Consider the following 17,813-nt stretch of genomic DNA (forward strand, 5'->3'; position numbering starts at 1 on the left):
CCGACGCCGAATTTGCTTGAAAAAACAAAAGAGGACTCTAACCGTAAGAGCAAAAACTCGGGAGAAGTGTACCCCCACCTACCCCTTCCCCCCACCCTTGTTCCAACCCCCATCATCCCTCGGTCCCAGCGGGGAGGTGAGGGGCGCGTGCAGTAAGTGTGCCTCTCAACTTCCTAGCAACGCTTGGATTTTTTTTAATATATATTTTTTTTTTGAAGCAGCACAACTAGAAACCATGTCTACATGATCTGGACTCTGTAGACTTAATGTTTTTCCCATTTCAAGTCGTAGAAATACTCTTGAAATGCACTGCCCCTAATTCCATTTAAACTGTAGCAAACATTCACCTCCCTGTTAGTCATAAAGAGGGAATAGATCAAACCACTTGAATAATGCAAGGTGGAAAATAACTGAACGTTTATAGGCTATAAGACAAAAATATCCTCCTACCTAGTAGTAGTAAGATGACTGCAGACTTTTGATCTTCCTTTGTATAACTGCTTTCATATATTTATTAATATATATCTTCATGGGTCATGTGTTTCTACTGTAGGACGTCGGCACCGTGTCAGAATAAAACTACCTCTGCACATTCTGAAGATTCTCTGCGTTTTTCAGTGTGAACTACCTGATGTTTAATACTCAGTCAAACAGGACGCTGTGAGGCAGACAAACACCCCCCCCCCCCCCCCCCCCCCATCAACAGATTGAGCTTTGTGTTTCGTCATCACCATGTAGCCTTATATTGACAAACAAGCATTTCATGATAGCTTGGACGCCAAAATATCCAGGAGTCAAGCTAAAGGAGACAATTGCATCACGGAGTTCCTAAACAGGGGGGTGAGAGGTTTGTTTTCAGTTGGACACTAACAACATGGACCCATTAGAAGCATGCAGATGGGATACCCACGCTAAAACTGCGTGGAGATCATGTGTCATGCGTGTAAGGTTTATAGAAAAAGAGTGTGTGTGTGTGTGTGTGTGTGTGTCACATCTTTTGGATGAGAGTTGGAGCTATACCATGGTGGAACAGGGAGTTTGGCTGTGCGGGATGCCGGTGTGGTGCAGGAGTGGGGGTGGGGTCATGCATGGAGGCTGGAGAGGGTGGGGTTCAAGGCTCGGTAACAGACAGCCATCTGGTCCCCGTGGCGCGTGCTGCACGCGTGGTTCCCCTGGGTGCAGTGGCATTTGATGGGTTGTCATGTCGCTCCAGTTTTTTATTTGATATCTGCAAAATCTGAAGTCTGCAATTCAAAGTTTGTTTCATACCTCACAAGACACGATGGTTGGTAATTAACAAAACAAGTCCAAAAGTTAAAAAGTCTAAAGATTTATTAAAATGGCCATTGTTATTGAAGAACATGCTCCCTCACTATCCACCCGCTGTTTTTCAGCCCTGGCAACCGGGATACACCCTACAGGTAGAGACTCCCCCGGGCAGAAACTGCATAGAAACGTCATATGCAAAACTATTGTTGTCAAAATCTAAGAGCAGATGTTATTTGAAAGTAGCGTGGCTTGGGTATGTGATTGGAGTAAGAGTCTGTATCTCTGCAAACACTTTTCCATACACGCAACCCTGACCCCTATGTCAGCAATGTATGTATTGCACCCTGTTGTTCTAATTATTATATTATTATTTATTTAAAACATTCAGCATTACCTCAGTGATATGTGATCAAACTTGCTCATAAGCATAATAAAAAGTAAACAGCGTGGAACAGCAACAGGGAATGAACAAATCTTATTAATAATGCAAAGTCAGAATTTGTTGTTTCAGATAAAATGTTATTTTTAATGTTTCATTAGCTCACCAAATAAATGGATACTATTCAGCCAACGCTTTGTTTCCAACCATAAATAGTTATTGGTGCGTAATTACGCGTCAATAATGTATTTGCAAAGAAAACAACCTGTTCCATCTACTATGCATAAACCTCATTGTTTACTAACAGTGAACTAAATTGTTAACTATTTAATATGATGTAGACTGAATTTGAAAGTTTGCAGAACTTGCATTGGGTGAATGGGCCAAACATTAAGCTTCTTTACGCACTTATTTCTTCACAGCTGAGGCAGATTTAGTTTGATTTAGTTTATGGATCATAACGCAGACACGCACTGCAGTTGTTACGCTTGGATTAGAGTAGAAGACAGATGGTTATCTTTCTAAATGTGATGCTTTTGTGTTTTTTTTTTCATGGAATACGTGGCCGGAGCAAATCGTTTTGAATCGGCTTGGGGGCGTACCCATGACGCACGAAGACCGACGCCACGGACCTGGATATATACCGCAGCTCTGGGCCGTTAGAGACAGATCTCCGCTGATTTCTCTCTGGACACTTCTCTGGCACAAAGACGACGCTGAAAATGTCTCCAAACATGACTTGCAAAGCTCTCCATTCTTTTTCTCCAAGGCTAACTGTGGCCAAAAGAAAACAGGCTCTTGAGCTCAGAAAGGTAAGAGAAGTCACTGAATTTTCCTTTATTATCTTAGACAGTTTCTCATATGTCTTTCTCTTAATGTATTGAATCAATAATAAATATTTTTTTGATCTTTTCAGACTATGAAACCTCTGATGGAAAAAAGAAGGCGCGCCCGCATCAACGACAGCCTAAACCACCTGAAAAACCTCATCCTTCCTCTTACTGGCAGAGATGTAAGTTATTAAAACGATCTCTACACATGCAGATTTCAGATAGACCTATTCTCACGTCAAGGCCACATTTAGACCCATATGTTTAACATTTGTTTTATTATTTTCTCCAGAAGACTCGTTACTCCAAGCTTGAGAAAGCCGACATCCTGGAAATGACAGTGAGGTTTCTCAGCGACATTCCACCCCTTCACACTAAAGGTGAGTTATTGTTCTGATTGTTTAACACGTTTCCTGACAAATGTATGAATGGCAGACTCATAATTTTTGAACAACGAAAATAATATTTCATCTCCTTTTCAGATTCCGCAGACAGTTACAGAGAAGGCTTCAAAGCCTGCCTCCAGCGCGTCTCCGCTCTGCTTCCCAAAACGAGCCTGGACCAAGACGCGTGCCAGCGCGTCAACGACTTCGTTCAGCAATCCATGCCCGCCACCGTCACCCCAACCTGCCGCAACTGCTGCGCCAAGAGTTTCAAGACTTTCCCTCAGATCCAGCAGAGACTCCTGAGCCTCAAATCCGGCTTCAGCTCCAGACCTGAGAGCCAGTCCCGCGGCAGCAGCGGCGCAGGGGCTCCCAGCCCAGCGCAGCCAGGCCCGCAGCCTGTCAGCGCTGCCATGTGGAGACCTTGGTAGATTTCTCAAAAGCTTGTGAAAAGACTGTAAAATATTTGATATCTAGGCGACATGTTGAGATAGCATCACGTGTAAATATACACGGTGATTTAATGCATCGTTTCCGTTGATGAATAGCCAGAATTCATCGTTAAATCGTATTGGTTGAGTATTATATACTTACGTTTTGCGCACGAGTCTGTTGTCCTGTATGAGTTGACAAATTTAGACAGTCGTATTTTTTTTAAATCTGCATGTATGTATACGGTAAATATTTAGTCCTCTCCGCGGACTAAGTTATTAAGGGCTATTGAAACAGCCCTGTAAGACCCCAAGGGTCAGTGTATGTTTGAATTTGCACCATAGACTTCAGTATCCTGTCTGTGCAGATGAATTTGTAGACATATTATGTGTCACTGTAAGTATCTCTGTTGGGATGTGTTTTATTTTTGCTATTGATAGCAGATGTTGTATATATACTGTATAAACACAAATAAAACTACGATGTCGTGGTTAGATCTCGTGTTGTCTCTACACTTTATTGTAAGAATATTGGTCTTTACTCATGTGCGTAATTACGCATCCTTAACGCACAAATGGCTACACACTGCTGACACACTACAGCCAAACTGATTTGTATTAAAATTACAGGGCCAAAAAAAAAAAAAACAAGTCACATGAAATATCACACAGCAAAGCGCACACACAAAGAACCGTGTGCCAAGGTACACGTGACTGAGAGGCAGCAGGGAAAAGGACAACGGAGTTTCAAGGCTGCCTCCTTCCAACAATAGGAGCATGGAAACTAAAGACAGCTTCAGCAGACTCCTTTGTTCAGCAACTATGATGTAATGTTTCCTTATATGGGAACATTTCTATGTTTAATTAGAAAAGGCAGGGGCGACACATCTGTCAAGCAGATTTGAACAGAATAAAAACCGTTAGTCAGCGCGACTCCTGGATGGATGTTGTGGTCAGAGGCGCCCTCTACAGGTGCCATGAAGCACCGCCCCTGGTGGTGCTGTCAGCTGCAGTCTCTGCTGCCCTCCTCCTGCGGTTCTAGGTATCGACATTGGTTTCCTGTGTTGCGCAATCACCATGTCTTTTCCGTTCACTTCGTTGCAAGTCATCGCTCACTAACTGTAACCTGAGCAAAATAACATACTTTGAAATGAGTTTTTTTTTTTTTTTTGCTCCATTACACGAAACATCATTTCAGCATTACTGTGAGGTCTAAGTACTTTCCGCGCGGATGACTCATTTCTCTGTGAGAACGTGAGCGGAGCGGCCGGTGGACGCCGGAGGAGTCTGATCCCCCCTCACTGAGACTCCCATCACACAGGAATCTCGCTGCAACACGAGACCAACAAACCCGAGAGCTTATCATCATCATCATCATCCTCATCATCATCATCATCACCACCACCATCATCACCATGTCGGTACCGGAGGCGCGCGAGGCGGCGGGATCCTCTCTTCAATTATGCAGGTAGGAGCGTTTAACACGACACATTAACACATGTGCGAGCAGCCTTCACATGCTAGTAACGTGCTGCTGCCGCTGATAACCGCGCGGCTGCCGGCGTCGCTCAGCGTTCCTCCCGGGATAATCACCCGGATAATCCGCTACATGTCCCGATATAATGCACAAGTACACCCCCGTCTGCACAGACACACCGTCGCTACACCGTCGACAGGGTTTCATCCTGGGTAGTTAACGGTCATTGAAAGGGGGTGTTTTCATGTTATTAGTCAGTGGGCTTCCGGCAGAGGTGCAGACCATCTATGTCGCATGTCGTATATGATGACCTCAACGCGGTTAGAACCGCTGGGACGCGCTAAAACTACCAAGGACACGTTAAGGTCGCCATCATTTCACCGAAACGCCAATAAAAGTTTTATTTTAAAGTGTAGCCTTTGAATGATTTGGCTGCTGTAAATAGTCTGTCTCGACTGTGTGCTGAAATAGCGTGGAGTTGATCCATTATTTATTTCCCCCCAAAAAAGAATATTGAAGAACATTGAAGGGAAACAGCCAGCTGAGCAGTGGTCATGACTGCCGCCCATTAAAATACCTTTACAATGAAAATGCTTCATTTCCCAGAAGCACGCAGGGTTGATTGTACAGTACTTGTGTTGGCCTGCAGGTGGAGGCCAACAGCTCTGTCACAGCATGTCAGAACTCAAGCTTATGTTTGAGATTGTTTTTGAAAGCCCCCACAGCTCACCACAGCTTTAAATTCCCTCAAAGCCGTCACACACAAACCTGTCCTGGGACTTGTCATGTCTTATCCTGCTTTGTCTTGCTAGTTGCATCCATTGAAGGCCTGGTTTATTTAGGTGTTAGCCACATTTGACACATTTTGACACACTGCTGACTCACTCACTGTTTGTTTTTATGTTTGGCTTCACAGAAAGAAGAGATTCCAACCTCATATATAACCACATACACAGAACAACCACATATATTTATGGATCTATAACCAGAGCAGATGCTGTCCTCAGCAGACACCTTGCTAGCCCAGGAAAATCACACAGTCCCTTTAGTTACAGCTGTAAGAAATTTCTAAAAACATGTCATGACCTCCTGTGCTTTTAAAGCTGAATTATAATTAAACAATGCAACTCAGTCTGCTCAATTAGACTGTTCAACCCAAGTAAAATGAACAATTAAAATATCAACCTGTTTGGTCGTAATGTCCGTGTGACAGGGAATTCTTCTGAAACATTTTCTTGTTTATAAAGTTATGGGGAAGGCAAGAACATTTGGCTGTTTGGTCAAAATATTCTTATATTTGAGCTGGTCAGTAGTCAGCCATAACCTGAAGGCCAGAGCTTTTATATGTGCCATAATCTATATTATGTTGTAAAGATTAGTAATACAATACGGATCAGATGATTCTGGCCTCAGTGGAAGCTGTGAAGCCTGTTTGACTTTAACATGAGTTCCCTGTTTAAGCGTTGAGCTGACTGACATGTGAGTAGCACAGTCATAACAGATTTACTTCACCTTTCACAGTGACCTTTACCCTCTCTTCAAACTGTATGAAAGGGCGGGTGTGTGTGTGCAAACATAGCCAGTTATCAGTCAGTTTTTATTTGCAGGGGTTTGTCAGTGACTGCAGCCACTCCATTCATTCATAATTCAGTGTGTCTCATGGCTGCAGTGCTGAGGCCACGCCCCTCTCTGGCAGTTGGCGACACCTCGTTGATGCTGCTGTACAAGCTGTTTAATATCAAAATGTGAAATATTGTGGATAACGCCACTCGTCACAAACATGAATTATAAGCAGAAATAAAAAGATGAAAACACCAGCAAACCTATTCCTGAGTCGTATTCACTTCATTCTCCACATTTCAGAAATACATTGGGACTTCTTACCTTCTTTTCAGGACCATGCAGAATGTCTGGGTTCAATGATTAAATGTGGTAAACAGTGCAGAACCACTGCGCTGTAAATCATCATTAGTTTTACAGTATGTTTGGAAAGATTTTATATTATTTTTAGTGCAGTTTTTCATTTTGGCCCTGAACATATAGGTTGATCTGCTCCGCAGTAAATGTTGACTGTGACCTGACTTCTGTAACCCCACTTTCTTTGTTCACTCGAGTCGCTCGGGCTGTGACCCTGACACTTTATTGCTTTCTTACAAATGTGGTAGATGTGATGATTTACACTTTAAGTAAGAGTCATCAAGTTAGTGTGTATCTGTCTGTTTAAACATACATTAATGCATACGTGTGACCGAGGTGTGTGTTTTAAGGTTGTGTATATACAGTTGTGAGTGTTTGACAAATACCTGTCTCACCTGGCGATGTGAGATTGCCTGGCTAAAATACAATTCAAGCCCAGTTTGCGATGCAAAGTCCCTCCACCCCAGTCGGATCTTTGTTCTTTGCTGTGGGTCCTGGGACAGAAATGACACGGACATGTGCTTTTCTGAAGCTTCTTCACACTTTTCACTACTATTCTTCTCGGCACAGGTAAAACTTTGGTGATTTATGTTTGTTTTAGCAAGAAGATTTTGATTATGGTTTATGGTAGTACGATGCCTTTTCAGGTAGTTGTCAGCTACAGTATATTTCAGTGGTGTAGTTGCTCGTGATGTCACTAACTCTAACTGATGAGAACTTTAAAGTCTAATTCCTCAGTGCTTCAACTTCAAAACTGATCAATACAGGCAACTGAAAAGTCTGCAAACTATGACCTGCATATTTTAGATACGTAATATTCATATAAATATGCACTGTTGTGTATATATTGAAGTATTTTCTACATAAACTACTTTCACATGCTAATTCTAACCAATCCACATGTTGGTGGGTACTAAAAACTACCCACACAAGATCTCGTACCTCAGTGAAAGATGACTTTAGGTTGTGTGCCGGTTCAGGGATTTCTGGCATGGTGCTCCTGTGAGGTTTACATTGACACAGAGAAAGACTATTGTAGGCTACTACTCTGTACATTATATACGTGATCCACCGAGTACATCTTCCTCATTTTGGTAGGTATATGTGATCAGGATCTTAAATCCTGACATCAACTTTCACTTCTAAATCAAGTCTGGAAACACCATTGCCACATTTTTGTTCATTCTCTTGCCCTTCTTTAACAGCACCGTGGCTGTAGGTGTGGCTTTGCTTTTGCACCCATGAAATGGTTTGTGTGTGCCAGTGACACCTGGCACAGACGGTCAACGGACAACTGGCTTCTTTTGTGATTGTTTATAGATTTCTTAGCTGTTGTCGAAGAAAAATTCTAGAGATTCGTTTTCACGAATGAGCAATCAGAAGCAACTGATGCAGATATTTTCTGAAAGAAGATACAGATTCTAACTCAAACAAAATTCTCTGCCTGTCAGCTGTGGCACACAAACCTCATGTGTGATGATGACAGATTTGATTGGTGCTTGTGCATCAGTGGGTGTGTGTTGAGATCCAGTTCGACCAGTTGTGACAACTGAGGCGGGCTCAACATTGAACCCTGCATGACATCACTCACTGCAGCAATGTCAGGCCCCACAATCTCACAAGTTGTGAAAGTAGAGATCACGCAGAAGGGGTAGCAGGTGAGACAGTGAGGCTGAGAGTAAAGATGCAGTGCTTTAGGCCGCGGAGCAGGAAGGATCAAGTGGATAAGACAGCAGCAGTGGTGGAGAACCGTCAAGCGAGTCAAAGCCAGCAAGTCAGAAGAGATGGCGGGGAAGGCGGGGAGGCCGGAGCTAAGCAGGAGTCTAAATATCAACTCAGCAGGTAGTTCAGATCTGACTCACACACACACACACACACACACACGCTGTGGGATGATGAATATACTGGATACTTTGTCAGGTTATCGCTCTTTCCCCCGACACATCAAAAGACCCCGTACAGTTTGTGGTTTCTGTAAAACTCAAGTTATTACAACAATACAAGAAATGCTCCTAATTCCAATTAGCTCCTTCGTTAAATGTTTTAACGGTGGTTGACACTGTGTCAGAGAGGTGTTGCCTGAACTCTGCTATACAACAAAAATATTAACATGTCCTTTCAGTATATGCTACATTCAGTATAGTATAGTAATATATATATATAAGTATATAAGTATATTATAAAAGTACTGCAACACTTGTGACAGCAAGTTTCACAACCGCAGTATTTGTCAGTGTGTTATTATATTGGACTGCATTGTAATCTATAGGATTTACCCCCAGGTGTGGAGGGGTTAATGTGTTCGTCCCTCAGTGCGCCTGCTCTGATGCCAGTAAACTATTATTTAGTTTTGGGGATTTCAAAGATTCCACAGAATGCAAACTCTGACTCACACTGTTTTTAAAGGAAGGCTTTACTCGGCCATTCATATAAACAAAGGACATGAATCACATACCTGTTTAGCCTTCACCATCTGATTTCCACGATTAGTCAGATCTTGACATCTGTGTGTGTTTGTAACCTCTGAGTATGTAAACACGTTAGATTGGAAGCGGTAAGACTTGTTTCAGCCGCACACTGAAGAACTTGAAGCAGCTGACGTACATGACCACGCTGTTAGGGAGAATGATACTGAATGTCAACATGGGACAGACGTGGAGCGGTGAGGCTAAAAAAAAAAAGATGATACTCTCAACTTTGTGGAAAATACAATATGGTTTATATAATCAGTGTTGAGCTCATTATGTGTCCACACCATCTGAAATGTGCTTGATAGAAATCCATTAAACCCAGCAGGTGTGTTTCTAGCTGAAAACACATGTGGAGGAAGATCAAGAACTCTTATAACACAAGGTGCCAATAACACGTGTTGTAATCCTACCGGCAGAGCCTCAGTCATGCTAATGAATGATCTCTTTGCCGCAGGATCATGCGGCCGGATGACGCCAACATCGTGGGCAACGTCCACGGCGGCATCATCCTCAAAATGATCGAGGAGGCCGGATGCATCGTCAGCACGCGACACTGCAACACGCAGAACGGGGTGAGAGGGAACAGAAGGTTTCAGACCTTACACTAAAATATTTCATTGTGCTGGTGATAGTTCAGCTGTTATAGGTTCAGTGTGAACCGTACGATCATTTAAAAAAACAGACTAAAATATAAAGTGCACAGGAGTCTGCATAGTGCAATAAATGTGAACTGCTCAGTTATTATCAATGATCAATTATTATATTAACCTCTTCTTTTATAAATTTGGAAAATATGTGAAATTGGGGAGAATTCGTCTAAAATAATCTTAAAAGGGCAAATGTTTCTGTCACTATGTTGTTTTGTTTTCTAGCGTGTGACGGGTCATTACTTTGCTCGAGGGGATTCCAGCTGAAAAGCTTAAGATGACGCAAAATGTATATTAACACAGATTGTCCAGCATTAAGAAAGTGATTAAGCCAGTTTGAGACAGATACTTTAGGTCTTAAAATATGAAAAGCATGACAAAGTTTCACAGTTGAGCTTATTTACTTGCAACATCTTGTTAATCTCCCATTTCCAAACTGCACGGCTGCATTCATCTTGTTTATATCCAGGACAACTCCATCATTCATTTCGCTTCTCACCTGGTGAACTTTAACCGACTTGCATCATTCGATTGTCATCTCACCTGCTGAACATTCTGATCATACTCTGCTGATGTCCTTCATTTCACCGCGCTGATAAGTCATTAAGACAAACACACTGATGGACACAACATCCTTTCGCTTATACAACAGCACACATCTGAATCACAAAGACACATGAAACATTTCTTTAAAATAAAGAATGAAAATACTTGTACTGACATCACAGTCAAATTCCATAAAATTGATTATGTCACGGTGCATTTAGATTCCAGTCACTGGTGCCAACACTGATGTTCTTTTGGGTTTTTGGTTTATCTTTTACAGACATCATGGTACCTTTAAACTTATCTGAACACAGGGAGCGTGGTGACGCTGGAGGCATCACGGTCAAAGGTCGATGAATAAGATTATGTATCTTCACCTGGCTTTCACCTTAATCATGTTTAATGAATTTAAAGCAGTTTTGTGCTGCTGAAAGTGAAAGCTGTCATTGATGCTCCTCAGCATTCGCCTTAGATTGTGTAGCTCAGATTTTATTTTTCCGCCTGAAATAAAATGTCCTATATTTGAGGATCATTAATCTCCGTAGGAACAAGCAGGTTAGATACATCTCCAAGGGGGAGTAAGTTAGTTTGAATTTTCTACCCTTCATCATAAGAGAGAGATGAAAGCCGTTCTTTACTAAATGGCATCTTCATAAAAAAAACATGTTTTCATTAATGTTGTGAATGTGTGTACGATATTTCTAAAAGTGTTAGGGCTGCTGTGTCTCCTCTTCAGGACCGCTGTTTGGCAGCTCTGGTTCGGGTGGAGAAGACAGAGTTCCTGTCCCCCATGTTCATCGGCGAGGTCGCGCACGTCACCGCTGAGATCACTTACACCTCCAAGCACTCGCTGGAGGTGCAGGTCAAAGTCATGGCTGAGAACATTCTCACAGGTGACTCATTTTTGACATTTGAAACTTACCACAGTTCACATATTACTTTAACTATTTGATAATGCTGTGTTTCTAAGTATGAAATTTATCTGACACCTCGGGTTAAAATTTGAGTTTAAACCTGCTGCTTCACCTCAGCACTGTTCCCCTTTAGCCTCATTGTCACCCGTATCACTGCAGAGGAGATAAAAGAATGACAGAAATTCAAGTGGAATTCATAGGCAGGAAGACACACACACACACACACGCACACGCACACACACACACACACACACAGACAAACTTGTGTGTATTTTGCCCGAGCAAGCCGCCACAGACACAGACTGCAAGCTTCCACGCATTCTGCACATCCACAGTCACTGTAATGGACTGACATGCAACCTGTTGAACAAGTTAGCACACACACATGCATGCACACACATACACACACATTCAACACTCTGACTATTAAAAACCTTGTAACCACAGCTTGACTCAACCATAAACAACAACACAGGCCTACATATTGTTCCAGGAGTATGTCTAACTCACACAGCTCAAATCACTACTTCCTTAATTACAGTTTTCCGAGTGAATCTACAGCACCTACACACACGACACACGACTTGTCATTTAGGAAAATCACAGGTGTCACTCATAACATGAACTATGGCTCTGTTTGAACTGAACCTGAAGCAGCTAAATGGAATTCTATCATTCATTTTTAGCATTTATACCTGTGCTTCTTCTGCTGGGACGTTGTCAGTGTCTGAAAGCCCTCTGTCATCTACTACCAGAATTGGACAGTAACAAAGTACACTTACTTGACTACTGTACTTAAGTACATTTTTCAAGTATCTGTACTGTACTTGAGTATTTTTAATTTTTTTTGTAAACTTCTGACTTTTACTCCACTACACTTAAAGACAAATATTGTACTTTTGACTCCACCACATTTCTGAAGTGAAGTTTGAAGCAGATTTTAGACAGAGGAATTAATTTTTTTTTTATTTTGAAAATGTGAACGACCATACACAGGAGAAAAAACAATCACAGCCAACTTCTACCCTGTCAGTCATGTTGTGCCGCTCCATGTTTGATCAGCTCAGTTTCAACTCCGAAGTGTCCTAATGATAGCCACTAGATAAAGATAGGGCAGAAGATTCTTCAAGTCCATTTATGCAATTTTTAAATGAAATAAAGATTCATTTTGGTTTAGATGTTTGCTGTGTTTAACACAACCAAAATGCATCACTACCTACAGAAATGTGCCATCCAACTTGAGAAAGCATGTCGAGGTAAAGTACTCCAGTACTTCGACTCAAATAAAACATGTCACCTGTATTGCAGTAATATTTGACCAGAAGTATCTATACTTTGCAGCTGTGTACTTTGTCCAGCTCTGTGTACTACATCTTTACAAAGTATGATCTGACCCTACAAAACACTGCACACATTTATAGTTTCTTTTTTCATTTTATTACATTTGTTAGTCAGAATCATTCAGGCTTCAGTTAGTCAGAGAACTTATTTCTTTTCAAATTTAAATCATTAAGTACTATAAATGTGTCTATATGTAATGCTACAGAGGAATATAATTTAATTCTGTCACTCACTGTCGTTGGAAATGTATATAGTAGATATTTCATTTTCTTAGCTAGTCTTATTACCGTCTATCCTCCTGTCGTCTGTTTGTGTTTTTGCTGAGATTTTTCAAATTAAAAAAGCATTTTACTCAAATGCTGTTTTTTTCACTTAGCAACTTTTGAGGTTAGGATGAAAAGGGGGAAAAAGAATGACCTCACTGTGATGTTCTGCTGTATGATCAGTAGAGGGCAGCACACAACAAGTAAAGCAGCGCTTGCACGGATGAAACACTGCTTTACATAAGGTGCAGCGGTAAGAGCTGAGGCAGGGGAATAGAAACTCAGAGCCATGTTGGTTTCCAGTTTTAGAATATTCGCCAAGTGATGCAGTCTGTAATTCTTGTCGATTAAGATTTGTACTCATTTAATGTGCAGTATGTGCATATAGAAGCATACACACACATATGTATGGAGGCCTATACATACACTGGCCAGAGTCCCTTCAGTAAAGATGCAGGGAGGATCGCACTGGGCTGACCCAGCGTTATCTCTGAACCTTTAAATGCCAGCGACAACAGCTCAGCTCAGACTCTCTGAAACAGCCGAATGTCATGTGCTGTGCAACTGCTAGAATTCATATCAAAACAGGAGAGATGATGTCTACACCTATTAATACATGTAAAGACACACACACAATAAATCATAAAACAGGTGGTTATGAATGGATTTCAGTAACATGGGTGCATGTTGACAAGTCAAACAGCAAATCTTACTGGATTTTATGTTTATTTTTATTTAATGAATTGGTGATTAGGAAGTACTGTGCCATTAAAGCAACATGTCAGTCTAGTGTTTGAAGAGATTAAAGAGAGTGACGAAGAGAAAGAGACAGAATGAGGGAGACAGAGAGACAAATGGGAGGAGAGAAGCAGACAGACATATCAGTGGGCTAAAGGATAGCAGAGGGAATGAAAGAGGAAGAAAGAGTGAGAGTAGGGAAGAAAGAAGGATGAAGGGAAGGAGGTGTGAGAAACAAAAGAAGTATCCCCTAGACAGCCGTTGCCCTAGCAACAGGCTTGTACTGGTTGGTTGGCTGGTTGCTGGGCTGGAAGCAGGTTGACGGAGGCGGAGGCAGAGATATGAGATGACAGGTGGAGAGCAGCGTACATACATACAGGCATCAGACTACAGTACATGTGTGGCCTGTCAGGAAGGACCCCGATAAAGGAGAGAGCTAATGGACACAACACACTCAAGGCAGCGTTTGGTTTGGTGATTTATGATTCAGTGCAGTCATAACATTTTAATATGAAAAAAAGTTTGAATAAAATGGAATCCAGGGTTTATTCCTTTCCTGATATCTTTGTTCAATGAATCCAATATTTGCAATTTTACAGGCATACTTTAACTGTTTTAAACTTTCTTTTAAGTAAATACATTCTCAGCATATGTAGTTTATGTTCTAATAAAATAAAGATAAAAACAGATGCAGGTCATTTGGTGAGCCAGTTCTCAGCTCCACAATCCATTACAGTAATATGTTAGTATCAGAAACTGATATGCACATAGTTTCAGTATTAATTAGATTTAACAAACCTTTCCAGTTTGGAAGTGCACGGCTGTGCATGTATGAGCTGAAAAAAGGGTCAACAGCTCTGAAGTCTAAGTGTAGGTTCAGTGTCAGGGCAGCGTGGGTGTGATGTAGAAGAGTGTAGTCAAGCTTGTGTTGAGAGGAAGCGAGTTCCTCTGGGATGTTAAACTTTACTCTCTGGAGGCTGCGTGGCCAAACACATCTGTGATGGGATTTGCTCACTTTATAGCTCAAATTATATATGAACTCAGCCTGCCATCACCCTCATTCATATTCAATAGCATCGTGTTTCAGTCTAACAAAGTCAAAAAGTACAACATATTCCATTTTAAGAAAATGAATTAGATTACCAGTATAGTAAGATGATTTTCCAGGACTGTGTAGAGTGAGCGGCTCGGTTTATCTCCTCAAATCAGACGAAACCCGGCCGCCTCAATATCAGAGGTCGAGTAAGCGGTGCTGGAGAAAGACGAACACACACTTCCTTCAGTGCTCCTTCAGAAGCTCCGCCTCCCAAAATGGACGCATATTGCCGAAGCGCTGACACGGTGGTGGAAATCCAGAGGATGTTATGCGTGGAAGTGAATACTCTCTCTCATAGCTGAAGTAAAAAAAAAACATATAATATAAAACATCGTCAAACAAACATGAGAACAAAGAAAGTAAAAACTAGAGCGAGTTAGTTGTTTCGATTATTTTTACAAAGTGACAGAAGGGAGGGCCTGACCCCAGTACCTGCTTAGTAACTAACCAGTTGGGGTGAGGCATCACAAACAATAGCAGATGATTGTATTTATGAACATGTTTGTGTCAGTGAATTCGAGTTGACAGCCATTATCCATATAAACTTATGGATGTCTGTTTTTATGTATTTATTTTAGTCTAAGCCTCAGCAGGATTGTCCAGTTTTATTCCCCGTACATGGTTCTGTGTAAATGAAAGGTTCAGCACATGTTTTGGTTTGCATACATCTTTGGATTTGTAATTTTGCAAATTTGTGTTTGCATTTATGTATATGCACAGCAGTCGTGCGCATCTGTACTGTATACATGCATGTGTGTGCATGGGAATGTGTGTGTGTTTTCATCAGTGTTTGGCCCTTTAAAAGGTTCCTGCGGGGCCGAGGGGGAAGAGAAGATAACGGGAGCAGACATTATTTGCTTCTGTCATGTCGGCTTAGCGTCAGGCCTCACACACTGTGGCCCAGTCAGACACAAACGCCGAGTGGATGTACCTGCACACATGTTCTGACACAATGCATGCACGTACCCGACACACTGACACACACGCGGTTGTGTAGGGACAACCTGCGTGCATACAAACCTTAATCCGCATCATACTGACACATTCTGTATAGAAAAAGTCACACACCTACGCATTCTCACACCCACACAGATGCACACTGAACACACACACTTCCCTTCTCTCCAAGAGAAATCTCATACTGAGGTAAGACTGTCAGGGTTTTACAAGCTCATACTTACATCTGTGACCAGGCAAAAGATTGATGGATGGCTTAGACAGGAAGACAGAAGAAGGAATCTTACTGTTTGGTTGTAAACATCTGCAGTTTGTGCTTATATTTTTATGCATGCTTATATACATTAGATGATGAGTGTGTATGCAGCCATGCATGTTTTTGCAGCTTTGTGTACACAATATGTATACATGCATGCCTCTGCTGTGACAGTACGTATATTACACTCTGTGTGCATGTATCTTTATATTTATGCATTCATGTTTATTTTGTGTGTGTGTGTGTGTGTGTGTGTGTGTGTGTGTTGGGGGAGGAGGCGAGCATCCAGGTTCTACAGTCAGTCAGGCAGCATCTCGTCAGGCAGGCCTCAGTCATGGTCCCCCAGGGGAAGGCTGCCTACTGTGGGCACGAGCCGTGATGATTGTCCCCGCTGGAAGGGATAGCACATGCGCACTAATGTACTACACATGCGCATTCACACACAGACCAACACACATTGGCACACACAGATTTGCATATATACGTAGGTATGTACAAAACATGCATGAAAATACACACACATATCCTGAAAACTGCACACAGTCAGATAAACACACAGGTCCGATGTGATACACATAGATGCACTTTAGAGAGTTGCATGTGCTCAGGTGTGTAAACACACACACACACACACACACACACACACACACACACACACACACAGGAGCCAAGAGGTTTTTCAAAGAAAAACACTGAACATTAATGTATGAATAGACGCACGTTTGTACGCAGTCGCATTTGAACAAACACACATGCAAAATTCCCACGGAGGTAATAAATCTTGTACTGCACGCACACTCAGGCATACATTTGCATAAACACAGCATACACAGATTGTGCCCCCTCAATACGCACACGCACACATGCATAGACAGAGCTGAGAGCAGTGCATTGTGGGTTGAGGCTTAAAATAAGCATGACAGTTCCTGCCATGATCCCGGTGGGTCACACAACTGCACGTACTGAAAGAGTTCTGTGGGAATATGCGTACACACTTTTATAATTAAACACTATGTATATATAATACGTATTGTTTGAGGCCTGTTGAGATATGCAGTTTATTGCATATCTTGAGCAAGATTATTGATGCTTTTCTTTTTTATTTAGCCGTCCAGTCAATCATCAGTCCCACAGCAGGAGAAAGGAGATGGGATTTTTTTGATGTAAAATCTATCAAATCTAAATCTAAACCCTAAATTAAAGAACATAACTCATAAAATGCTGAAAAATACCTTTAACAATCAGGTATGCTCGCCTGACGTTTAGAGCACAGAAGAAAGTTCATATATGAGGTCTGTAACAGGACCACACATCTACAGTGTTAAGGTCTTTTGAGAATAACAGAAAACTGTGGAGCGGTCTTTCGGCTCACGGTTGGATCTCCACGCTTTGGATTCAGCTTGATCACTTAAAATATAGCATGATGTTTAAACTGGGTATGAGATATTGTTATTTCTGTCAGAAAGTTCCATCCCAAAACTCTACTCCTGGCGGGATTTCATCTATTCCTATCAGGCTGTAACGTCCCTCAGCGGGACTGTAATGTAGTTAAAACTAATGGGGCCTTGGCTCTGCACAATGGAAAATCTGTGGTTTTGATCGTGGGGATCAAGCACTAAGAACAAATCTTGCTGCACTGTCTCTGAGCCGGGAACATGCTGTTCAGGAAGGAGAAAAGAAAACAAGGGGGGGTTTTCTGCTCGTAGGAAGAACGAAGGGTGGTGAGGAAGAGACAAAGGGGAGAGCAGAGAGGTGAACGAGTAAAAGGCAGCAATAAATCAAGTGAAACTGCTTGTGGGGAAAGAAATGGATGAGGGTGAAGTGGATGGAAAGAGATTGGGGCAAAAGAGAAGAAGAAAGAGGAGGAAAGGCTCAATAGTATTCGCAGAATTCTCAGA

The 17,813-nt window shown here is 41.9% G+C and overlaps 2 protein-coding genes across 6 annotated transcripts in view; both read left to right on the plus strand.

Moving 5' to 3' along the window:
- The first annotated feature begins 2,303 nt into the window (after positions 1 to 2,303).
- Positions 2,304 to 3,789, plus strand: LOC130175319 (transcription factor HES-2-like). 2 transcript variants are annotated; one of them, XM_056385750.1, is made up of 4 exons: positions 2,304 to 2,460; positions 2,565 to 2,660; positions 2,771 to 2,858; positions 2,961 to 3,789. In XM_056385750.1, the coding sequence occupies exons 1-4, from the start codon at positions 2,371 to 2,373 to the stop codon at positions 3,290 to 3,292; spliced, it is 606 nt and encodes a 201-aa protein (XP_056241725.1). In that variant the 5' UTR covers positions 2,304 to 2,370; the 3' UTR covers positions 3,293 to 3,789. The 2 variants fall into 2 exon arrangements, with proteins under 2 accessions (XP_056241725.1, XP_056241726.1); XM_056385751.1 differs by having other exon boundaries at positions 2,774 to 2,858.
- A 511-nt stretch (positions 3,790 to 4,300) lies between these two features.
- Positions 4,301 to 17,813, plus strand: part of acot7 (acyl-CoA thioesterase 7) — a 52,848-nt gene continuing 39,335 nt past the window's right edge. The window contains exons 1-3 of one of the 4 annotated variants that reach the window (XM_056385749.1): positions 4,301 to 4,760; positions 9,612 to 9,729; positions 11,087 to 11,243. In XM_056385749.1, coding sequence (XP_056241724.1) covers positions 4,708 to 4,760; positions 9,612 to 9,729; positions 11,087 to 11,243 — 328 coding nt within the window. In that variant the 5' untranslated portion in view covers positions 4,301 to 4,707. Of the gene's footprint in view, positions 4,761 to 8,291; positions 8,529 to 9,611; positions 9,730 to 11,086; positions 11,244 to 17,813 lie in introns of those variants that run through there. The other 3 variants (XM_056385747.1, XM_056385746.1, XM_056385745.1) reach the window with 3 other exon arrangements.

This window comes from Seriola aureovittata, chromosome 9 (assembly GCF_021018895.1).
Source record: "Seriola aureovittata isolate HTS-2021-v1 ecotype China chromosome 9, ASM2101889v1, whole genome shotgun sequence".
In the NCBI taxonomy this organism is placed as follows: domain Eukaryota; kingdom Metazoa; phylum Chordata; class Actinopteri; order Carangiformes; family Carangidae; genus Seriola; species Seriola aureovittata.